Source organism: Ptychodera flava (genome assembly GCF_041260155.1).
Source record: "Ptychodera flava strain L36383 chromosome 3 unlocalized genomic scaffold, AS_Pfla_20210202 Scaffold_25__1_contigs__length_14229661_pilon, whole genome shotgun sequence".
Taxonomy (NCBI): Eukaryota; Metazoa; Hemichordata; class Enteropneusta; family Ptychoderidae; genus Ptychodera; species Ptychodera flava.
Window position 1 is genome coordinate 9,760,427 of NW_027248279.1, and position 21,314 is coordinate 9,781,740.

The 21,314-nt window shown below is 34.4% G+C and overlaps 2 protein-coding genes across 2 annotated transcripts; both read right to left on the minus strand.

The window, feature by feature from the left end:
* Positions 1 to 727: 727 nt before the first annotated feature.
* LOC139125406 (tropomyosin beta chain-like) lies at positions 728 to 2,321 on the minus strand. The gene is made up of 3 exons (XM_070691492.1): positions 1,760 to 2,321; positions 1,347 to 1,433; positions 728 to 741 (listed from the first exon to the last, which is right to left on the minus strand). Exons 1-3 carry the CDS (start codon positions 2,319 to 2,321, stop codon positions 728 to 730), a joined length of 663 nt encoding a protein of 220 aa, XP_070547593.1.
* On the minus strand, positions 1,760 to 19,717 carry LOC139125462 (uveal autoantigen with coiled-coil domains and ankyrin repeats protein-like). Its single transcript, XM_070691541.1, has 9 exons — positions 19,527 to 19,717; positions 17,081 to 17,206; positions 16,748 to 16,825; positions 13,697 to 13,804; positions 12,258 to 12,428; positions 10,734 to 10,865; positions 6,782 to 6,877; positions 4,895 to 5,188; positions 1,760 to 2,927 (listed from the first exon to the last, which is right to left on the minus strand). The coding sequence occupies exons 2-9, from the start codon at positions 17,136 to 17,138 to the stop codon at positions 2,428 to 2,430; spliced, it is 1,437 nt and encodes a 478-aa protein (XP_070547642.1). The 5' UTR covers positions 17,139 to 17,206; positions 19,527 to 19,717; the 3' UTR covers positions 1,760 to 2,427.
* Positions 19,718 to 21,314: the final 1,597 nt, after the last annotated feature.

Here is a 21,314-nt window from a genome sequence, read left to right on the forward strand (position 1 = left end):
TTTAAAATGTCAAAATTTTAATTTGATGTTATTGGCGTAATAGATGTTTAGCAATATAGGAGTAGGGGGATTTAAATATTTTCATGATATTGAGGGGTGGGATTTGAAATATTTTTGAAAGTATTGGGAGGGGGCTCTAAAACAGATTAAAATATCAATTCTTGTTACCTTAAATAGCTTTTTGTCTCATATTAAGGGGCAAACTACATAATATTGCAGTTCATTTTGGGTAAATAGACAATTTCTCACCATAGCAAGATTTTGAGTTAGCGATCTAATAAATACTTTTATCACTGATGTAATCATGACAAAAAGTTCTGTTTGTTATTGAAAGTAGCCAAGCTTATGCAAGTTGTAAGGCATTCTGATATGAAATTCCTACATATTATAGCTAAAATTTTACTTTGGCTTCTGTAGTCTTATGTGTTTTGCCTGTAGTAATTCTGTTTATTGAAAATATGGTCGACCACCTTAGACTTTTATGGCTTACTTAGGTGGCTCAATTGCATTAATGTTCTGAGAATTGCAATTCCTTCAGCATAATCAATAAACTCATCTTCTTTATTTTCTTTCATGCCGTGTTGACCAAAGAATGATGTTTATCTTTGAGATCAGAGAAACAACAACAAGACCTGACAACTGAAGGTGTTGCAACTTCATCTCTGAGACTTAATTAGGACAAACCTTTATGTATTCTACCTTAGGTTAGTAACCATTGTAATATTGATCAGGGTATCTGAGCTGATGTGTTCAAACAGTGGAATATCGTATTACATATACATCTGTTGTTTGTTTGTCTTCAGTTTAAGAGCTGGCATTTTTACTGTGCTGTAACAAAATTGATTTTTAATGGAGGAAAGTAAAATGAGTTGAATAATGTCCTGTACAAACTCATAACTCATTACAATATAGCATTTTATCACCCTATTTTTGGATGCACACAGTTTCCATACAAGATAAATGTTGCATAATAAACTGTTTACGAACAATATATCAAGTATGTGGTTTGTCATTTTAAAACAGTCTTTTTATAATGTAGAAATCCTGTACACAACAAAGTAGTCATTTCTCTGTGAGGAAAACTACTAACATTTAATGACTGAAGACTATTAAATATGACTCACAGGTCATCTACCGTTTAATAATCAAACAGAAACAACACAGTTTGACAAATTATGGTAATTTAGCTCCCATATTTTCCAATTTGGTTTTAAGAAATTTCAATAGAATAGTTCAATAGAAAAATTTCATTTCAATAGTTGAAAGCGGTCTTTTCAATACATTACAGAAAAATTGTATTTGATGATAACCTAACCACCACCTGCCATGACATATTCAACTCTCACCTGTGTTACGATCTGTCACTTTTTCCTTTTCACCAATGTATTTTGTACCACCAATGGGTTTTGCCTCAACTTTTGAACCTCTCTTCTCTGCAACAAAACAATTGTGTTGTTATTCAGAGGTGGCAGAATTATGCCTATTTTATCACATTTTAATTGTCTTTAACTTATTTTAAGACTCAACAGATATGGACTATTTTTTAATTCATAAATAAATGCAAAAGAGTGACTTAATTCAATAATTTATATTCTCTTTCATGCTATTCTATATTTCCCTCCATGTTCATCACTCACGTTTATTGTTCTGCTACTGAATTTTCACATTTTATTCTATAGAACTGAACATTGAATATCAAGCAAGACTCTATGACTCTTCTATGACTATTTACACTTGTCTTCTTTTCATTCAAACTTACCTTTGGCAATTAACTTCTCACCCTTTTCTTTTGCTTCCTTGTACAGATCCTGAACACATACCAGTTCTTTTTCTGTATTTTCAAGTCGCTGTTCCAGTATAATTTTCTCTTGCATTATCCTGCCTAACTTTTCATCCATCTGTTTTATGTCGTCCTCAAATTTATCGTGTGCAATCTTAATTTTTTCATTTTCTTTTTGCAAATCTGGAACTTTTGCTACTTCTTGTTTAATCTCTGCAAGCTGCTTTTCTAGTCTTGTCCTCTCCTCAATGACTCTTTCTAGCTTACTCTGTATTTGTTGTGAAACTGACTCTGATTTAGATTTAGCATTTTTCAGCCTTTCTGTTTCTTTGTTGTGAAAATCTTGAACTTTTTCGACTTCTTTTTTGGCCATTTCCAGTTTCCTTTCTAGAGTTCCCCTTTCTTGAATGGCTTTATCTAACTTGTCTTGTACTTGTTTTAAATCTGACTTGGATTTTGTGCAAGCTTCCGTAAGTTTCTTTTCTACGTCTTCTTTTTTTTGAAGTTGTTGAATTAGTATATTTCTTTCTTCCACAATCATGCTTAGCTTTTCCTCCACCTGTTTTACATCTATCTCTAATTTTGTTTGTGTTATTTTGAATGTTTCATTTTCTGTTTGCAAATCTTGAACTTTAGCTGCTTCTTGTTTAGTCTCTGTAAAGCCGTGTTTCTAATCTTGTCCGCTCTTGAATGACTCTGTCTAGCTGATCCTGTATTTGTTGTGATATTGACTCTGAGTTAGATTTAGCATTTTCCAGGCTTTCCTTTTCTTTCTTATGAAAATCTTGAACTCTTTCTACTTCTTTTCTCGTCATTTCATTTTGTCTTTCTAGCCTTGTCCTCTCTTGCTTAGCTAATTCTAGCTTGTCTTGTACTTGTTTTAAATCAGACTCTGATTTTGCAAGTGCTATTCTGAGTTTTTCTTGTTCTTTGTCACAATGGTCATGTTCTTTTGCATTTTGCTTTTCTGCATTGTTTCTTTCTTGTAATACAATAAAGAGGTAATGCTTTGATTCAGATTTGGTTTTTTCATATTTCCTTTCTAACTCTTCTTCTCTTTCTTTGAAATGACTTTGACAAGTTTTACATGGGATCTCTTTCTGAGGAGGAGAGCCGTCAGGTCGTAGTGGGGATTGTCCTGACCAGCCTGCAAAAGAAATATGTGTTATTTGTGGCTGTATTGCCTCTATGAGAAGGTTTAGCTCAAAAGCCCCATTAATGGATGTCAACAAGCATGGCACTGCCAGAGTGCTTATAAGGTTGAGATTTACAGTGGCTGATTGCTATCCTCATCTGACTGCTAAGTTAAAATGGTGTCAGAAATGAAATGTTGGAATTGGCAGCATTTCAATTCCAGGCAACAGACACTTTCAATTTTCCTCACAAAGTGGAAGGCCAAAATGGCTCTCACATTTTGATCACTTCTGCACCAGTTCAATTGTGTTGAAAAAGGATATTCATGTAGGTCTCACATGATAAACAAATTCCTTGAAATAACTGAAACAAAACAAAGCAGATGAAATTCTGCTGGGTTTGGACTCACTGATAAGAACATAACAAAAATTTCTGTGTTTTGGAATAAGTTTGGAGACTACTCGATTGGCAAGTGTATTTTTAGCATGCAATATTCAACAATTTGGTAAATCCAAGAACAGCTCTGTAACAACACTGTATGGACTGCTTAGCTTTGTAAAAATGGCATCCTACAGGAAGAAATGATTCCTTATTGAATTGTTGTAGGCCTTTGTGCTAACAAATTTGTTAGGAAATCACTAAAGGAAGCTGATCAGACTTAAGAAAAGGCAGTCGACCAAAGAATAGATGAGGCTGTTAGGCTGTATTCTCAAACACCTCTTGAGTTGGTTGTGGTGGCAGTGGTGGTGGGGGTGGGGTGTGATTCAAAACAAATTCTCAAATTTTTTCAAATGCCCCCTAACAAACTCGCATGGCAATACATTTAAATCCAACTTTCTCACAAAATGTCAATAATACATCAGAGTTTATTAGGCAAATATGTTTGACAATTGAAACAAACATACTTGATTCAAATAGGTCATTTGAAAGTTCAGATGTGGACAACAAATACATGAATGATATTGGAATTTCGCCTAAAATTATTTCACTTCTATGGCAATCTACAGGCAAAATATTCTATTTTTGAGGACAAAACGTGCTATATCTGTAATATGAAAATATATATATGTACCGTATATAACTTAAATAGTTGTTAAATATAATTTTACGCTGTACTAAGTTTTGTGATAATAATAGTGCTCTCTGTACAATTACAAGCCAAACTGCAAATGTACATGTACTAGGTAAATATATATTACAGCTATTGGCCCATCATGATCACGTAAGGTTTTGTTCCATATCGACTGTACCGGTAGCTTCTTGTTATACTCCCCACAGCATGCAAGAACAAGAAAATCCTGTTTGGCAAACCATAATCATTGTTATTGATGATCAATAAATTCTAGTCTGGACCCGAATTCAATTTCATACAATAACAATGTTGACTGTACCTATATGGCTGTGTTTGACTTTTCGTCATGCTTCAGGGAGTAGAACAAGACACTGCAGTGGATACACAAAACAAAACCACTCAAAATTAGCATTATTAACAACCCAACATATATTTCATATCAATGGAGGGACAGTTTTGTTTGGTCCCCCTTTAAGTCCTCAAATCCTTTAAATTACCCCCCAAAATACCCTCGATATTTTCAGGTCCCCATCAATTCTTTCACCACCCTGCAGAGGCGTTTGTGAATGTGAATGGACTACCTTCCAAAGACAGCAAGCCACTCCAACATAATAAAATTACAATTACTAACCAACATGGTTACAAATCTTGTGTAACACAACTATGTGACATAACGATTTCTTTGAGAATGTAAAATAAATTGTTAATTGATTTATATCAATATGTGATGATTTTGACTCTGTCCTGCCATCTGATCTGAACTAATGCATATTCAAGTTACTTGATATGGATTGTGTGTCATAGTGCTGGGAATTTTTAGATATTCAATTGTTAGTTCTCCCTTTCTATAATTTCATGAACAGAATGATTTATACTTGTGTAAACTTGTTGAAAACTTAAAGAATTACCTTTTGCTTGTTCTAATTGTCTAAGTTTCTTATTGACCATTTCCTTAAGATCATTATCATCGACATCTTCATCAAATCCCAATTCATATCTGACGCTGACCTCAATCGCCAACATGTCAAGGTATGCTGCTTGCAGAAGATGCACCAAGACGTTACAGTGATTCTCATTTATATGGCCAGCTTCTTGAAGTTTAGCAAACAAGCTGAGCGGGTCTTTAATGTTCTCCCTTTCTCGTTTATGGATTGGTCGATGGTCAAGATTCTCAGCATGAAAGAGTATAACATGAAGATCATCTGGTTATAAATGTAAGAAAGAAACGTTGTTGAGTATTAGCTCTTGTATTTGACATATTATCTTGTCAAATGAAATTCACTGTCAAAAATCACGAATAAGGTGCTTGAACCTGTACATTTGAAAGCAACATTAATAGAAATGGAAATTATATGATAAGACAGTAAAGCTGATAGAGACTTTACCATTAGTGAAGGTTTTTGGAGTCTCCAAAACTAGCTGGCTATTACTGAATCGTTTGTTCCTGATCATAAGATGGGAGCAAGGACAATATGAATATATGTAACAATTACACTTTACTGAGTACTTGCCATCAGTAATGGCAGAATTAACAATGTTATGCTGATTTTTAGCTCACATTTGGTATATGTATATATACCAAAGAGAGCTTATATGGTAGGTCGGCGGCGTCTCTATGTCTGTATATATGTATGTTAGTATGTGCGGATGTATGTCCGTCCATATCAAAAACTCCTAAACCGCAGCACCTACCATCTTAGTATTTGGTGTACGTACGTACGCACCCAGGAGTGGAGATGTGACTTTGTTCCAATGAACATGTAAGTTTCAAAAATATGCTAATGAGGTAAAAAGGGAAAATCCTGCAAATTGCTAAAACTCTGTAACCACAGGCCGAATTATGTGAAACTTGGTATGCAGGTTCTTTATAGTGACTTTTATTTAATTTTTTCAAATTGGGGTGAAATTTTGATAGATGAATTTTTGGGGCAATTTTTCCGTTTTTGGTCATAAAATCTTCTCGGAAAGCTCTTGTCCTATTGCCTTGAAATTTAATATGCATGATTCTAGGGTTGTTTTCTTTCAGATTTGTTCAATTTGTGGTGAAATGTTCATATTCGTGTTTTTGGGGGGGGGGGGCAATTTTTTCCCATTTTGGTCAAAAAATCATTTTCTCCCAAAGTATCTGTTCGATTGCTTTGAAACTTCATACTCTTGATTCTACGGTAGTCTTCTGTCAGATGTGTAAAAATTGTGGAAAAATTTTTGTTTTGGTGTTTTTTGGGGCAAATTTTTGCATTGTAGGGAAAAAAAAATGATTTTGGCTGAATTACCTATTCTGATTGCATTGAAACTTGGTATGCATGTACCTAGAGGCATACTTAGTTGAGTGTCTTCAAATTATGGTGAAATTTTCATATTTGCATTTTTGGGGCAATTTTCCCTATTTTTGGTCATAGAAATCATTTTCTCTGAAATTGTTCATTTGAGTGCTTTGAAACTTAGTATGCATGTTTCCAGGGGTTAAGCTTAGTAAAGTATACTCACTCTGGCCTGCCTCATTGAAACAAATGTGAGCCCAGTGTCATTGACGGTATTTTTTTCATTAAAGATGAGCATCAAAAAGGGGGAAATGTCTTTGTAATTAGAAATAGAACAAATGTAAAATTATTTTGCACTTATCGCATACTCAAAATCCTCATGCATCATTTACCCAGCAACACTGGATATTGCACACCATTCAGGTACTATGAAGGGATGTCTTGCTTGATTGTTATAATTAATCATATGTGCATGAATATTTATCAAAAGAGCATAGCTTGACTGCATTGGTAAACCAAATGATACACTCTTACGTTTTCCGATCTTGTTTGCCAAACTGCCGAGATATTTGCTCAGTGGATTCAATCCTGTTGTCATATTTGTTGAGGATGTGTCATTTTGGTGAGAACCTACAGGCAAAGAACACGTTATATTGAGCAATCATGGACGTAATCCATTTGCCAAGACATTTGTATTTGGTATTTCATCAAATTTAGATTGTGCAGTGATTTAACTAAATATTGCAACTCTTTTTATAAAGTGACTATTATAATGCTTCAAAATTATTGATTGATGTAAATGCTAATTAAAGATATCACAAACACAGAATTGTCAGCATACAGGGGAAAAACTGATTTTTTCAACTTACACGTGGGTTTAAAGACCCCACTTTAGTTAATAAGAAATTTTGAGAACATTTATAATTCAATATTCCATATAGCCCAATATGGCCCTGGGCAATTCAGTAGGTAATTATTAGGCCCAGATAGGGTGCTGAATGATCTTACACTGATAAACAAAGTAATTTGTTGATTGTAGAAGATCACTAGGCAGACAACAGGTAAATGAACTTTATGTGTAATTTTCTGTTTTAATTTTCTTGTGTGGTTTTAAAATATTTTATCTAGCTATGTACAATGCGCTGATACATACGTGTAGTGCATTTTCAACAATTGTAATAATAATAAATATAATAATAATAATAAATCCTAATGTCGATTTTCATACACACGTATGATGTTAGCATGTCAGTATGTCTAGCGTAGGGCGCTTTTTTATCATACACTTTTCAGAAAATGAGTACAAAAGATCTAAGCTTGCAAGGGAGTTCAAACAATTAGAAAATGACAAATTAGCTCTAAAATATAGCTTGGCAATCCGAAGTGATAATATCATCTTGAATCAGGGGAAACGTTCACTAACTCCATTGCTACTAGGAAGTTTTCAAATTCATTCAAATGATGACCACTTCCGTGTGTACATTTTTGTTCAAGATCTCTGAAACTGTTTTTGCAGTAGTAAGTTATGAAATTTTACATTTGGTTTGAAGATTAATGAGAATTGACCCAATCTTGTTTATCCTGATTGTTTGCAGGTAAGTGATTTTTGAAAAACACTCTGTTTCTAGAGAGATTTTATGTATGTATGTATGTATGTAGCTGTGGAAACGCACCTATCTGTTGGCGGGTAGCGTGCATCGCTATGCGGGTCATCAAAAGCTGAGGTCAACACCACCACGGATGGCTGTGGGCCAACTGGCAGTGAAAATGGGTTTATTACGATGACACAACTTATGTCAAAACTTTGAACGGCAAAATAAACCAAAGTGAATGACCTATACCTGCCTGAACTCTGATTATTACTCATTCCCTAACTCCTCAGTTTTGTGAACAAATTTAGTCTCTGGTTCGTTTACGTAATTCGGCTGATTTTCCAAGGAGTACTCAAGATTTTCACTCCAGCAGCGTACTTTGACTTCTATTGATATGCTAATAAGGACGTCGCGCGTTCGAACGTGAATAGCGTGACGGCCGGTCAGAGTAAAAATCTTGAGTACTCCTTGGAAAATCAGCCGAATTACGTAAACGAACCAGAGATTTTGTTCACAAAAGGAGTTAGGGAATGAGCAATAATCAGAGTTCAGGCAGGTATAGGTCATTTTACTGAATTACACTCACTTTGGTTTATTTTGCCGTTCAAAGTTCCGACATAAGTTGTGTCGTCGTAATAGACCCATTTTCACTGCCAGTTGGCCGGCAGCTATCCGTGGCGGGGTTGACCTTTTGATGACCCGCATAGCGACGCACGCTACCCTGCCAACAGATAGCTGCGTTTCCACAGCTAGTATGTGTGTATATTATATATATATATATATATATATATATATATATATATATATATATATATATATATATATATATATATCTTCCAGTGCTGTACCAGTGTTCAAATACATGTAGAGTGTCATGTCAGTTAATTGCTAATTTGAGTAAACACTCATAATGAGAGTGATTTGTCCAGAAATACTGCAGCAGCAAATTTGATAAAACTTGTAGATATGTTGATCTCGTAGTGCTGTGGTAGAATGCAATGACATTTAGCAGTACCATTTCAATGATTTTCCAATTTGCATAATTATCGAATTTTTATCGAATTTTTAACTACTAAAGACTTTACTGTCAGTATTTACAGGTCTGATATTTGTTGTGTAGATGCAAAATATGATTATGATAAACTATCCGTTTTATTAGCTCCGCTGTCAGCGACGCGGAGCTTATCAAATAGGTTGATTTTCCGTCGTCGTCCGTCAACAATTGCCTTCTCCTCTGAAACCGCAAGTCCAATTGCTTTGAAATTTTATATGCAGCTCACTTGGGGTGACCTCACTTAAGTTTGTTCAAATCGTGGTGAAATTTGCATATTTGTATTTTGGGGCATTTTTTGGTGTTTTTGGTAAAAAAATCTTCTTCTCTGAAACCGCTTGTCTGATTGCTTTGAAATTTGATATGCAGTTTACTTAGGGTGACTTCAGACAGATTTGTTCAAATTGTGGTGAAATTTGCATATTTGTATTTTTAAGGCAATTTTTGTCATTTTTGGTAAAAAAATCTTTAAAAATCTTCTTCTTCGAAATTACCAGTCAGATAGCTTTGATATTTGGTACATATGTCCCTAGGCATGATCTATTTCAGATTTGTTCAAATTGTGCAGAAATATGCAAATTTGCATTTTTAAGGCAATTTTTGCCATTTTTGGTCAAAAAATGTATTTCTCCAAAAGTACTGGTCTGATAGTTTTGAAATTTGGTATACAGGTTTCTATAGATGAACTAAGTAATATATATATTGAATTTCTGATGAAATCTGTAATTTTGTATTTTGGGGGCAATTTTTGCCATTTTTGGTCAAAAAATGTGTATTTCCAAAACTACTCATCTGATAGCTTTGAAATTTGGTATACAGGTTCCTACAGATAAACTAAATGATATTTATTGAAATTATGATGAAATCTGCAATTTTGTATTTTTGGGCAATTTTTGCCATTTTTGGTCAAAAAATGTGTATTTCCAAAACTACTCATCTGATAGCTCTACAATTTGATATACAGGTTCCTGCAGATCACCTTAATGATATTTATTGAAATTCTGATGAAATCTGCAATTTTTTAATTTTGGGGCAATTTTTTCCATTTTGGTCAAAAACTGTGTTTCTCAAAAAGTACTGGTCTGATAGCTTTGACATTTGGTATACAGGTTTCTACAGATGAGCTAAGTAATATATATTTAATTTCTGATGAAATCTGTAATTTTGTATTTTTTTGGGCAATTTTTGCCATTTTTGGTCAAAAATGTGTATTTCCAAAACTACTCATCTGATAGCTTTGAAATTTGGTATACAGGTTTCTATAGATGAACTAAATGATATTTATTGAAATTATGATGAAATTTGCAATTTTGAATTTTTGGGGCAATTTTTTCCATTTTTGGTCAAAAAATGTGTTTCTCAAAAAGTACTGGTCTAACAGCTTAGAAATTTGGTATACAGGTTTCTATAGATGAACTAAATTTGATCTTTTGAAATTATGATGAAATCTGCAATTTTTATTTTTGGGGGCAATTGTTGCCATTTTTGGTCAGAAAATGTTATTCTCAAAAATTACTCATCAGATAGCTTTGGTTGACATGTTCTCAGGGATGATCCGATGTGATATATGCAAGTATGATGAAATCTTCAATTGTGTATTTTTGCAGCTATTTTAGCCACTTTTTTCTGGCCACTGCATTGAGCTATCAATGATTTCCACCTTCTTCATCAACATGTGTCAAAAATAGTTATTCTCTACATAAACACAGGGGAGTTATATCAGCCGCTAGGTTGCTTGTTTAGACAAGTCTGATTGAGCAGAAACTTAGCAATTCTCATTACAAAATGCTATCACAGTAATATATTTGTTTTGTTTTTTTGGACTTCTTTGGAAACGACTTACTGTTACGGCATTCTTGCAGATTTCCAGCTTCTGCAGTTGCAAGCCCTGTTTCATTAAACTTTTCTTGAGTGTTCAACTCTGGGTCAATTGATGATGTTGCTTGACATACGATTCTTTCTTTTTCGATATTATCTGCTGAACCAGCAAGAAATGGTAACAATATATTACTATCAGATGTAAAATCAGCTCATCATGAACAAAATTCACCAATGATATCTTTTGAAATGATCAAGAAAGACAAGATCTTATGTGAAGGAAAAAACAGCATCTTAAGTACCTTTAAAAAGCTACTATCACTTCTGTCATTAACAATGTACAGTTTTTTTCTCACTTTCATCACAAACTATTTGGCCTTGGATTCTTAATAATATTATATAGGGCTCAGCCCTTGGTGTCGCGCCAGGGGTTGAGATTAAAAATGTTATTTGTATCGATTCATGATTAGTAATCATAAAGGATAAAATAGAATTAATTGTTACTTTCTATATACGTTTGTACAAGTATGACCGGTTTACCCTCTGATGACAGTTCACGTACACGATGTCAGACCCTGTAGGTATAGATTTTCTGTTATGTGTAAAAAAGTTTGACATAAATTTGCAATTTTTACCATGATTACTATCTATTGTGTTTAACAAGAGACGTATTGTGCCATCATTAACTTTGCAATAGTAACTGTACCGCCCAACTTCCGATATTGTAAGCTGAAAACCATCGTTACTTCTAAAAACGGGTAAATTTTGCACATAGTTATTGACACAGAGGGCGCCTTTCTAAGATTCAATCCCAGCATTCTTTGCGAATGTTCTCGTTCATATGCACGACAGTTTTCTCTCTTCTTTTAATTTTTAGGCGTGATAAGAAATTTTGTATCAGCGACAGGGTGGATAATAATAATTACTCGCTAATAAAAAAGATATATTTTATTAATGGCATGTTATAAAATAATAGAGAGCACGTTTCGAATTTGTTTATTTACGAGCACTCAAAAAAACATGGCGGCGCCCACGAAAGAAGGGTACACTTCCGGTTACTCGCATAGTATATTATGAATACGCGCATGCTTAGTCAGTAAGCCGCTGGCGCGACTATTACGGGCAAGTGTGTACAAAGACCTTACAAAAAGGTCGTCCTTTTTCTTAAATTATTTTGGGTGCTTTTAAACTTTAAATATTTTTGACGGAATTTTCATTGTAAACATTAATTAATTTTAGTGCTTCATTGCATTTTTAGCTAAATAGACAATGCAGCCCTACAAGTCAATTGATTAATGGTTTTACTTGAGCATAGTATTTTTTTTTTCAAATCAGCGATGCAATTACTGACAAGCATATTTGCAAAAATGTCATTTGTACAAAATATTGTTCGAAAAGTAGACAAACATGATGCTGACTATTTTTATTCCCATCCCTTCGCTATACTTCTGGCATATTCCTGTGGTCCCTTCTTTATCTCAACTGTTTTACTTACACTGCTTCCATTCAAATCAATCCAGAAATTAGCCAAACCTTTTTAAACACTCACCATAGGGAGGCACTGTAGCTTGGATTTCAGCTGTAAAACCAACAGAGGACATACTATCATCCGATATGGCAGAGCCATCCTGTCGTTCTGTAATCATTGGCGGAGAATTGCTTGGTTTCACTTCTACATCTTTTTGCGATGGATTATAGGATTGTGCAGAGGGTGATATACCTATGCATGAGAGAACTTATAATTTATCAAGGGCACAAAAATATTTACTGTATACATGAAATTATATGTGAATATGAGTAGGTGGGTAGGTGTATAATTTAAATGGATGCTGTGTAAAAACTCGTGCAAAACTCTCCTGCAAAATTCAGAAAATACATCACTACAGTGTTACATGTTAAATTGGCTAATCAGATGAAGAAGGGATTATGTTCAACTAAATAGTTTGATCATAAAATATGCAAATACATTCAGAAATTATGAAAAAGTCAAAAAATTAAAAAAGTTCAAAAACTGCAAGTAATAAAGGAAAAAAGTTGGTCCTTTTGAACTTTTCATGAACTCTGTTTGATATGAAAGTTAGTCCATCATGAAACGTGTTGAAATACTTGTTCACTGTGAAGCTCAACTCTGGTTGAAACCACACAATAGTTAACATTCAATTAATGATTTAACTATCTTTACAAAATTTCTAGCTCATAGCATGAAATTCACCATGCATAGCTGGGAATGCACACTATTAGATATATAAAGGTGGACCTTATGCAGGTTTCCTCAGATTTTAATTCTGCAGTGTCTTTCATATACATATTGATAGCAGCTTTCACTTGCATTGTATGTTACAATATTTATAGTCATTGGAAAGCAAGTCAAAATAAGAAAATATCATATTCGTACACAGGTCACTGTAAAAATCAGCTATTTGAATTGAACAAAGGGATATTATTGACATTTTTGTACACTGAATAACTTTATGCACTTTATATCTTTTCTTGGTATCAAGTCAAAAGATAAACTTTGTCCCTTTAATTGTATTTATTTGGAACCATCTGCGACAAATTGTCTGATTTATATTTTTAATTTTTAATTTCACAAAGAGGAGCCTTGATCAATAGTGCTGAAACTTCTGTTTAGTTGATTTTCCCATAGTTAGTGGTGATATTTTCTTCGCAGTTGCCTATTAGTTTGGTAATGGAAATATACATATAATGAAGTGTCCTACATTTGGGAAAATTTGTCACATTTAGCCTTTTTCATGACAACTACTAAACTTCATCTTTAAACTATGTCAAGGTATTTGCAGGTTTTAAAAAAAATTGCTTGGTGTTCAGAAAACCATTTGTATGGTTAAACTGATGATCCCTACTGGTTGAAATAATGAAAAAATGTATTTCAAAGAGGACTGAAATTCGTTTCCAAATGATAGTATGCAAGAAAAAACTAGTTTTATAGCATAAAGATGACGTGAATCCATCGATATTATTAATTACCTGTAGCAATTGGTCTTTCCTCAGGACCATCATTTGCTTCTTTTTCGTAGCACCATGGAAAACAGCAACAGAGTAATCTCCTACAATTGTTTCCATGTTCTTTGTTTCCTGTGGACAGAAAACATTGTGAATGGGGTAAGGTTAGATATATTTTTTGATCAGGTGCATAAACATAATTTGCCACGCAATAAATAATAAACACTGGCAATACTCGACCTTCAACACAAAGTTCACAAAAAATTTTAGGACGGAGTTTTACAAACCTTATGATTATTTTACTCACACAGATTACAATGCAATGCATTTTACTTTTGTAATCGTACCCAGGTACATGCAATGCTGTATGGACTGAAAGATCCGTTGCTCGAGGGCGCCCTCTATCCTCCCTCGAGCGACGGATCTTTCAATCAGTCATACTGCTCGTAGTGTTTCTATCAGCCTATTGCCCGACATCGAAAGAATTGCTAATAGGATGGAAATTGAATTTGGTATAAAAATCTTGCTTTGTACTTGTAACATCAAAATAAAATGTAAATAGTGTTGCAAACTTTATTTATATTGATGTGCATACACCATGTGTCAAGAGTTCAGACATTCTAAAATGATTGTATCAGATCACACTCAGAAGAATTTTGCTTCAGATATTGACCGCACAAGGCTATGACTGTTTTCATATGGAAGTTCATGTGAGGGGTTCATGTGGGAACGAAAGATGATGACATTTGACTATTTACGATAATGGATCAATACAATAGTAAAAGACAATAAGCAATTTCATGTCAACTACATTCTTACTTGAAAATATATTCGTATATTTGAAATGAAGCATTGCAATGTTATTAAAAGAATAGTCACCGCGGGTAATTTGAATATTTAATGAGTCTTCAATATGAGGGATTAAAGTATAGAAGGGCCGGATATATTTCAATGAACTCTTATTGGAAACATGTAAGTCAATTGCTTTCTTGCATAGTTTAGCTTGTGTATTTAGTGTCAACCCGCTGATTAAGTTTTGATGGATTTGGAAATGGGGATATTTCTCATAAAAAACATAGTAATGAACTCAAAAGTAGTTCCATGTCAAGCGTTTTTAATTTGCACAGTCTTTATAAATGCATTTGTTAGAGTACCATATTTTAAGAATTCTGCTAATGATGCCGATCATCATTGGTAAGGCTGTGTTCACAAATAACGATGGGGGCTGGAGGAATCGAGATTGGAATCTTTTTTTTTTCAGATCCCCCTGTATTACTAAAAATTTTTTAAATGCCCCTCTCAATATGATCAAAATTTTTCAAGGCCACCCCAACTATCACAAGCCCATATATATATATATAATTTGTAAAGGATGTGCGCGCAGAAAACATTAACACGTATTGCACTGTTCCGCTCACAGGCGTTCAACACTACCCGTTATTAGCCCTTTGTATAGTCATATTCCTATTGCATTTTTAAACGTATCAGTGAAGTTTTTAGATTCTAAGCCAACTTGAGTTTATCCAACTCTGGCCAGGACAGTTGCTTCTGCCGAAGAGCACACAAAATGACGATCATGAGAAAGTAGGTGCTACTCAAAGTTGACAATACTTGAAGGTTAAAATATTCCATCAGATAAATGTTTTAATCTCTGAAATTTAGGGTGTAATAATGGCAAATTTGGTTGAAAATAAAAATTTCATTTAGTCACAAATGTTTTCATTTAGTCTTTGCTGTTCAAAGTTTAGATTTTGTATTATTTTTATGACAACAATGTGAAAATTTAGAAAATCAAGCATGGTGACCCCATCTTTTTTCTTTACTATTTGGTTATTCTCATAAGCCAGAATTCAAAAATTTCCATGTGTTCTTCCATGTGTAGCTCTCTGGCCTGATCTTGTGTACAAGTATGTTTTTACTGTCATGAGCGTCATTGACCGAAACTCTTCTTCAACTACCATGTACATCAGAGTCAGAGCTATCTCTGTCACTGCTCAGGTATATGCAGTAACAGTGACAACTCAGTAGCAGGGCAGTATCTGATAGTGAAACTGCCCATAGGCAGTAACTGTATTAACTTTGATAATTTTGACAATATTTTTGTTCAGTTTATACAACTGCGTTCTTGTTCTACTCCCTCAGCATGTTGAATTGTTCAGTATTCAGCTTGCTATCACAGCCTGTGTATGTATACCATGCATTTGTATCACTGACAATTGACTGTCAGTCTGGACTCTAATTAAACTATCACCTAATACATATTTATATATATACAGACTTTGTCGAGAAACTGAACATTGTGTATTTGAGCATGCTGTAGGAAGACAGAAAGAAACTGCAGTTGATATAGTAGGAAGACAGAAAGAAACTGCAGTTGATATATTGCATAGAAATATCGCAAAAGTTATCAACTGTTGCAGCTTCTGCCTGTTACTAGGGCTCAAGTTCGTTTTTTACGACAAATCATACATGTTTAGATTTTTTCGAGATACAAGTCATGAAATCTGACAAAAGGGGTTCTAGATGTTGTTAAATTATTACCAACATTACAATAATTCTATGCCAGTGGTATTCATTTTTCAATGAATTACCTACAAATCTTAGATTTGGAAAAAGTAAAACATAAAAGGGAACCACAAAACTTTCATATCCCCCCCTTGCAGGTAGAGCAAAATTTTCAAGTCCTCCTCCACTACCCCCAAAATTTTCGAATTCCCCTGAATTCCTCCAGCCCCCCAACCGTTTTTTGTGAACACAGCCTAACTCATAAAGCTGAAGGAAACATGATGTTCATTCAATTTTGCTAGTCAGAATGTGTTTTAAACAGATTTATAAGGCATAGCCGTTTTCTTCCTTGAAAATTCAAGGAGTACGTGGAATCTTACCAACTAGCTCTTTAGTTATTTATTCTAAAATATGTTAATGCAAAGTTTGATCTAGGTAGGGTTTAACACTTATCTCGACTTGTTAAACTATGAAATATTGTTAAACGGCATTTTGCATGCATTAAAGCACCGAAATGCTACATCTTGCATGTTTGTAAATACAGACAATCAGTACAAGAACAACACTTACCATTCCGGAGAAGTGTTGTTGTCTCCGTTGCTTGATTAGAGCTCTCAGGACTAATTTCGTCAACTTGTTGTACGTCATCTGAACAAATCAAAGATACAGAAGATTACAGCACATGAGTCATCATATGGTTTTAAATCCTTCCTGTATAAGAGAAGTTCATATGATATTTTACTCGAATGAGTCAAATAAAGTACAGTTGGGATTGAATTTCGAACAAGTCTGCTATAGTTGATGTTTTCCGAAATGCTGGTTCTCTTAATCAGTGTTACAGTTTTATCTATCACTAAAAGATCTTGAAACTCATGTTGCAGTCTATCGACATAACATGTTTACCTTCTCCACTGTTCGCATCCCGCTTCCTATCGTTTCTACTCGATGCTGTGTCACTCATTCTTCTTGTAGTATTGCTGCTACTCTACTGAGTAGTAACGCTTTGAAAAATTATGTGTCAAAACCTTCCTGGAACAGCACAAAGGTTCGTATTATCTCTGACCTGTTCAAGAGAGTGTGTCATAATCACCTAGAGTTTTAGTCTTCAAGTACAGTACTTGACAGTGTTAATATTTATTTTCGAAGCTAGCTATAAATAAGCTTAGGAGGACCATATTCAATTGGAAACCATGATACATATACTATGGATGCTCCATTATTACATTTAAATCATTACATTTCAGTTAAGAAAAATATTTTTCCTTCTAAATACAATGTAAATATGTAGACAATGTAAATATGTTTTAATACTGCCCTCATAGGTTAATGTACTGTAGATAACATTAGCAACGCCATTGAAAGCTTCATATGGTGAAAAATAGGAAAGTCATGATTCAAAATGCGAGGCTGCAGATCATGGAAACATAGCTGTTCCATGAATATAAAGATCACATTCGATAACCTTTTTTATTATTTAATGACAGAGTAGCTACCATATTCTATATGTATTCATGGCTTGATGCAGGGCATTGCCAACAGGATTGGAACTAATCTGGAAGAGTCGGATCTCTATATTTTTTCAAATTTCTCAAATGTGTTTTGTGTTCTATAGCTGAATGTTGCAATATTACTCATATATTTCTCATAAAAACAAGTGGGCATGCATGGCTTAGAGAGAAACGCAGATGAGCATACATAAACCGACATTAGTTCACTATCCAATTACCCGAATTAGTTCCAATCGTGTATTCGAAGTAGGTATCTATCGGGTCATAGTTCAAAACCTGCTGACAATGGGATACTAAGGACAGGAACTGATATACTACTAGTATTTATAGAAACCTATGAAACTAGAAAAATGAAGAAACGAAAAAATGTTATTGTAAACAGAAATTCTTGCAAGGAAAAGATGTTGTATTCGACAAGCAAGGACCTGTATAATCAATAGGTATCTTTAGTTTGCGGGTCTTGGCTACTATAAGGTTACAACCGACAGTTTCAGTTCAACATACGATTCATAAAGACTAAGTCTTAATGGTATTGCTCTCTTTTAATCAATGAAAATTTATGAAGTCTCAATTTATTGAAAATCTCGGTCAAACCACCGTCCCTCCACGGATGGAGGGACGGTGGTCAAACTCAATTTAATTCAGCTGTAACACACATCAAAATTCCAGTAATCTGTGAGCTTACGATGAATCTCATAAAAGAACACGAATGTACATAGTATACCAAATTTTAAATAGGGTTTACTTGCATGTAATTGAGGAGAAAAGGCATAACATCTAGTGGTGATCATTCAACCCTCGATCTTAGCTTTAAGAAAATCATATTTTTTATGGATATTGTATTTTTCGTTTTATTCAATCTAGCCAAGGTCTTTATTTTATGATTTCATTAGTAGGGTATTCGAGCAAACTATTTCTTTCCGTTATGTGATCTTGCTGCAATAATAGATTGTAGCAACGATAACATTCATCCGTTTACTATAACATTGTCACTGGTTATTTAGACTACCCGTGTCGTCGTTCCTGTTATGTAAACCTGAAGCATCTTAATGACATTTATTCTGTGCAATCGTTAAACACTATCACCGAAAATGAAGCCTAACCAATAATCTTCAGACAAGGTATAAGCTTATAACTGAACAATACTTACACAGGTCCTACAAAATAACATATAGACTAAAAATTTTGAAATGAATTTTTGGCAAGATAAATTGGGATTAAATAAAAACCACAAATGTACTTCATGATTTCTAGAAATCTTTTGTTTTTGTAATTGTCTACTGATTAAGGCACGTCGTAAATTTACAATACAAGGTTACTCCACCGATACCTGACCGTCGACATAACAGTGCCGAAACTACAACCGTCATGCTGAACAAATGAATAACCGACTCTCACGCAAAAATAAGTGTTCACGGAGAGGTCACTGGAGATAACCTTTTGTTAGTCTTTATAATGTAGCTGAGATAAAACTTTGATTTATAGCTTTCGAGAGTACGCTTGAATTCATCAGTTTTAGTTGAAATGATCTGTGTTTTGAGAATATTATCAGAAAATTATTTGGATGTCATAAGTTCCTTTGTTAGACAATTGCAACGCTAGGGTTCGTCCTAAGCTGTTAGGAAGGTCAAGATCTTTTCAATTGATTGGCGTATGAGTCATAGTTTTAGTAAATGAATTTTTGATCGTTACTGTTACGAACCGTTTTGTAAAATTCAACTTGATTAGCATTATGTATATTACAACCGAAACAATCTACTATGGCATACACGGCAACATTTTTCTAGCTAGAGGCCGATTTATACTTCCTCTTTGCTAGGAAGCCTTTCAGTGACCCCTACCTTACTCGTGACTTTAGTCGTCCGAAGACACCTGATCGCAGAACCTCACAGTGAAGAAATTGCAGTGCTCTGGTGGCGTTGGTGTCTGTTAATTGAAAATAATATATTCCTTCGCACCGTTTGAAGTATCCTGTGGTTGTGAAAACCAATATGTCCGACCACAAGGCGACAGTGTGGTGAAACTATTCTGTGGCAGTGTTCGGACAAAGTCCATACACATTGCTTGTGTTTATGGCCTATTTTACCAGGTCACCTGATCTAAGGTCACAGTGGGACAACTTAATTTGATGTGTGTCTTTTGAGTTCATAATTTTCAAAGGACGCTGAATTGTACACCTCATGAACTTCCATGTAGTGTCATTTCACACTTTGGTACGATTGTCTCAACCTTTATCTTTCGACATCATTGTTCACTTCTGACTGAACTCTTGCTACCTTTAATAGCCTTTGTCTTGTGCTGGAGGGGACATGTCGACAAAGGACATGGTATTGAGATGCATTGTGGGTAAAATCTACTCACCAAGAGAGATAGTGGTAAGATTTGTGTTGATAGTATTTAGAAGATCACTGTGTTGGGAAGTTGTTGTTCATGAACAGGTAATCTAAATCATGTGTTCATCTTTTCAAGGCATTTTTGACATTAAAATCATGTATAACCTACAATTTATTTTTGACTTTTCTAATATTATGAGATTTACCTGTAGAAATCCGCCATTGAAGATATGGCCGACCACCTGAGACTTTAAAGATTAACTTAGTACTTAGCTAAATCATATTTAAAGTGCTGAGAATTAATGGGGGCGTTTTGTTGAACTAAGCTGATAAATATGAAAGCTATGTAGGTGCCATTGTTGCCATAGACTGGACAAGCTACACCAAACTTAACAATGGCAAATTCCAACAAAGTCAATGACATGAGAATAAGAGCAATTTCGCGCGTTATCTCATAGTTTGTAAGACCGTGGCCATGCTTTAAGTGGAAGTGAGGGCGTGATAAATATTATGCAAGCAACATTTTGCATATGTATGCACAAAGTAACCGTGAACATGAGTCCTGTTTCAAAACAAAACCTCATGACAACAAAGTCAATGAAATTTTTGTCTGTCACGGCAAGGGCTTTCATGTTCCATTCTGTTCGCTGAATGTTCTGGCCATACTGACAGCTGTTAGTTTGGAGAATCACTGTACACGTTTTCCAGCTTTTATGAATCTTGATCCTCCAATATGATGGTTGTGTTTAAAAGTGTCTATCGTGGGAGCAAGGTTCAAGTATAGTGTTTTATAATAAGGAAAAATATTAACAAAATCTGCATTAAATAATATTTATATACATACATAGTGTTTGCAAGCTTATTCTCTCTCTCTCTCTCTCTCTCTCTCTCTCTCTCTCTCTCTCTCTCTCTCTCTCATGCGGTTACGGTCCTCTGTCAGTCACTGAGTAGAATATGGTACGATATTGATCGGCCACGGCTAGCAAACATGGACGTCAAACTTTAATAATATTGAAAAACACAGACAACAAGTTGTCAGGGGCTAATGTCAAAATGGCTTATTAATTCTTGTACATCAACCCATTCTCCGTAACAGCTGTAACTACAATAACTTCATCAATAACAGTAAATTAATTCTGTTTTATCAGACATTGTTTTATTGTACAATCATCGAGTGATCAACCATGTCTACACCTTTCTTATAATTGTTTATAATTTAAACAGCGTTCTAAAAGTGTAAATATTACGTAAACCATACAAAACTGTACAGCGTTTATGTAAGAGATGTAAAACAGT

What these genes read in the sequence shown, in the direction of transcription:
- LOC139125406 (XM_070691492.1), bottom strand. Translation starts at nt 2,321, where the DNA reads ATGATTGTGGAAGAAAGAAATATACTAATTCAACAACTTCAAAAAAAA. An exon ending in TGAGAAGTTAATTGCCAAAG is followed by an intron (nt 1,434 to 1,759) that starts GTAAGTTTGAAT and finishes GTTTTGTTGCAG; the next exon opens with AGAAGAGAGGTTCAAAAGTT.
- LOC139125462 (XM_070691541.1), bottom strand. Translation starts at nt 17,138, where the DNA reads ATGAGTGACACAGCATCGAGTAGAAACGATAGGAAGCGGGATGCGAAC. An exon ending in AACAACACTTCTCCGGAATG is followed by an intron (nt 13,805 to 16,747) that starts GTAAGTGTTGTT and finishes TTCTGTCCACAG; the next exon opens with GAAACAAAGAACATGGAAAC. An exon ending in AGCTACAGTGCCTCCCTATG is followed by an intron (nt 10,866 to 12,257) that starts GTGAGTGTTTAA and finishes CTGGTTCAGCAG; the next exon opens with ATAATATCGAAAAAGAAAGA.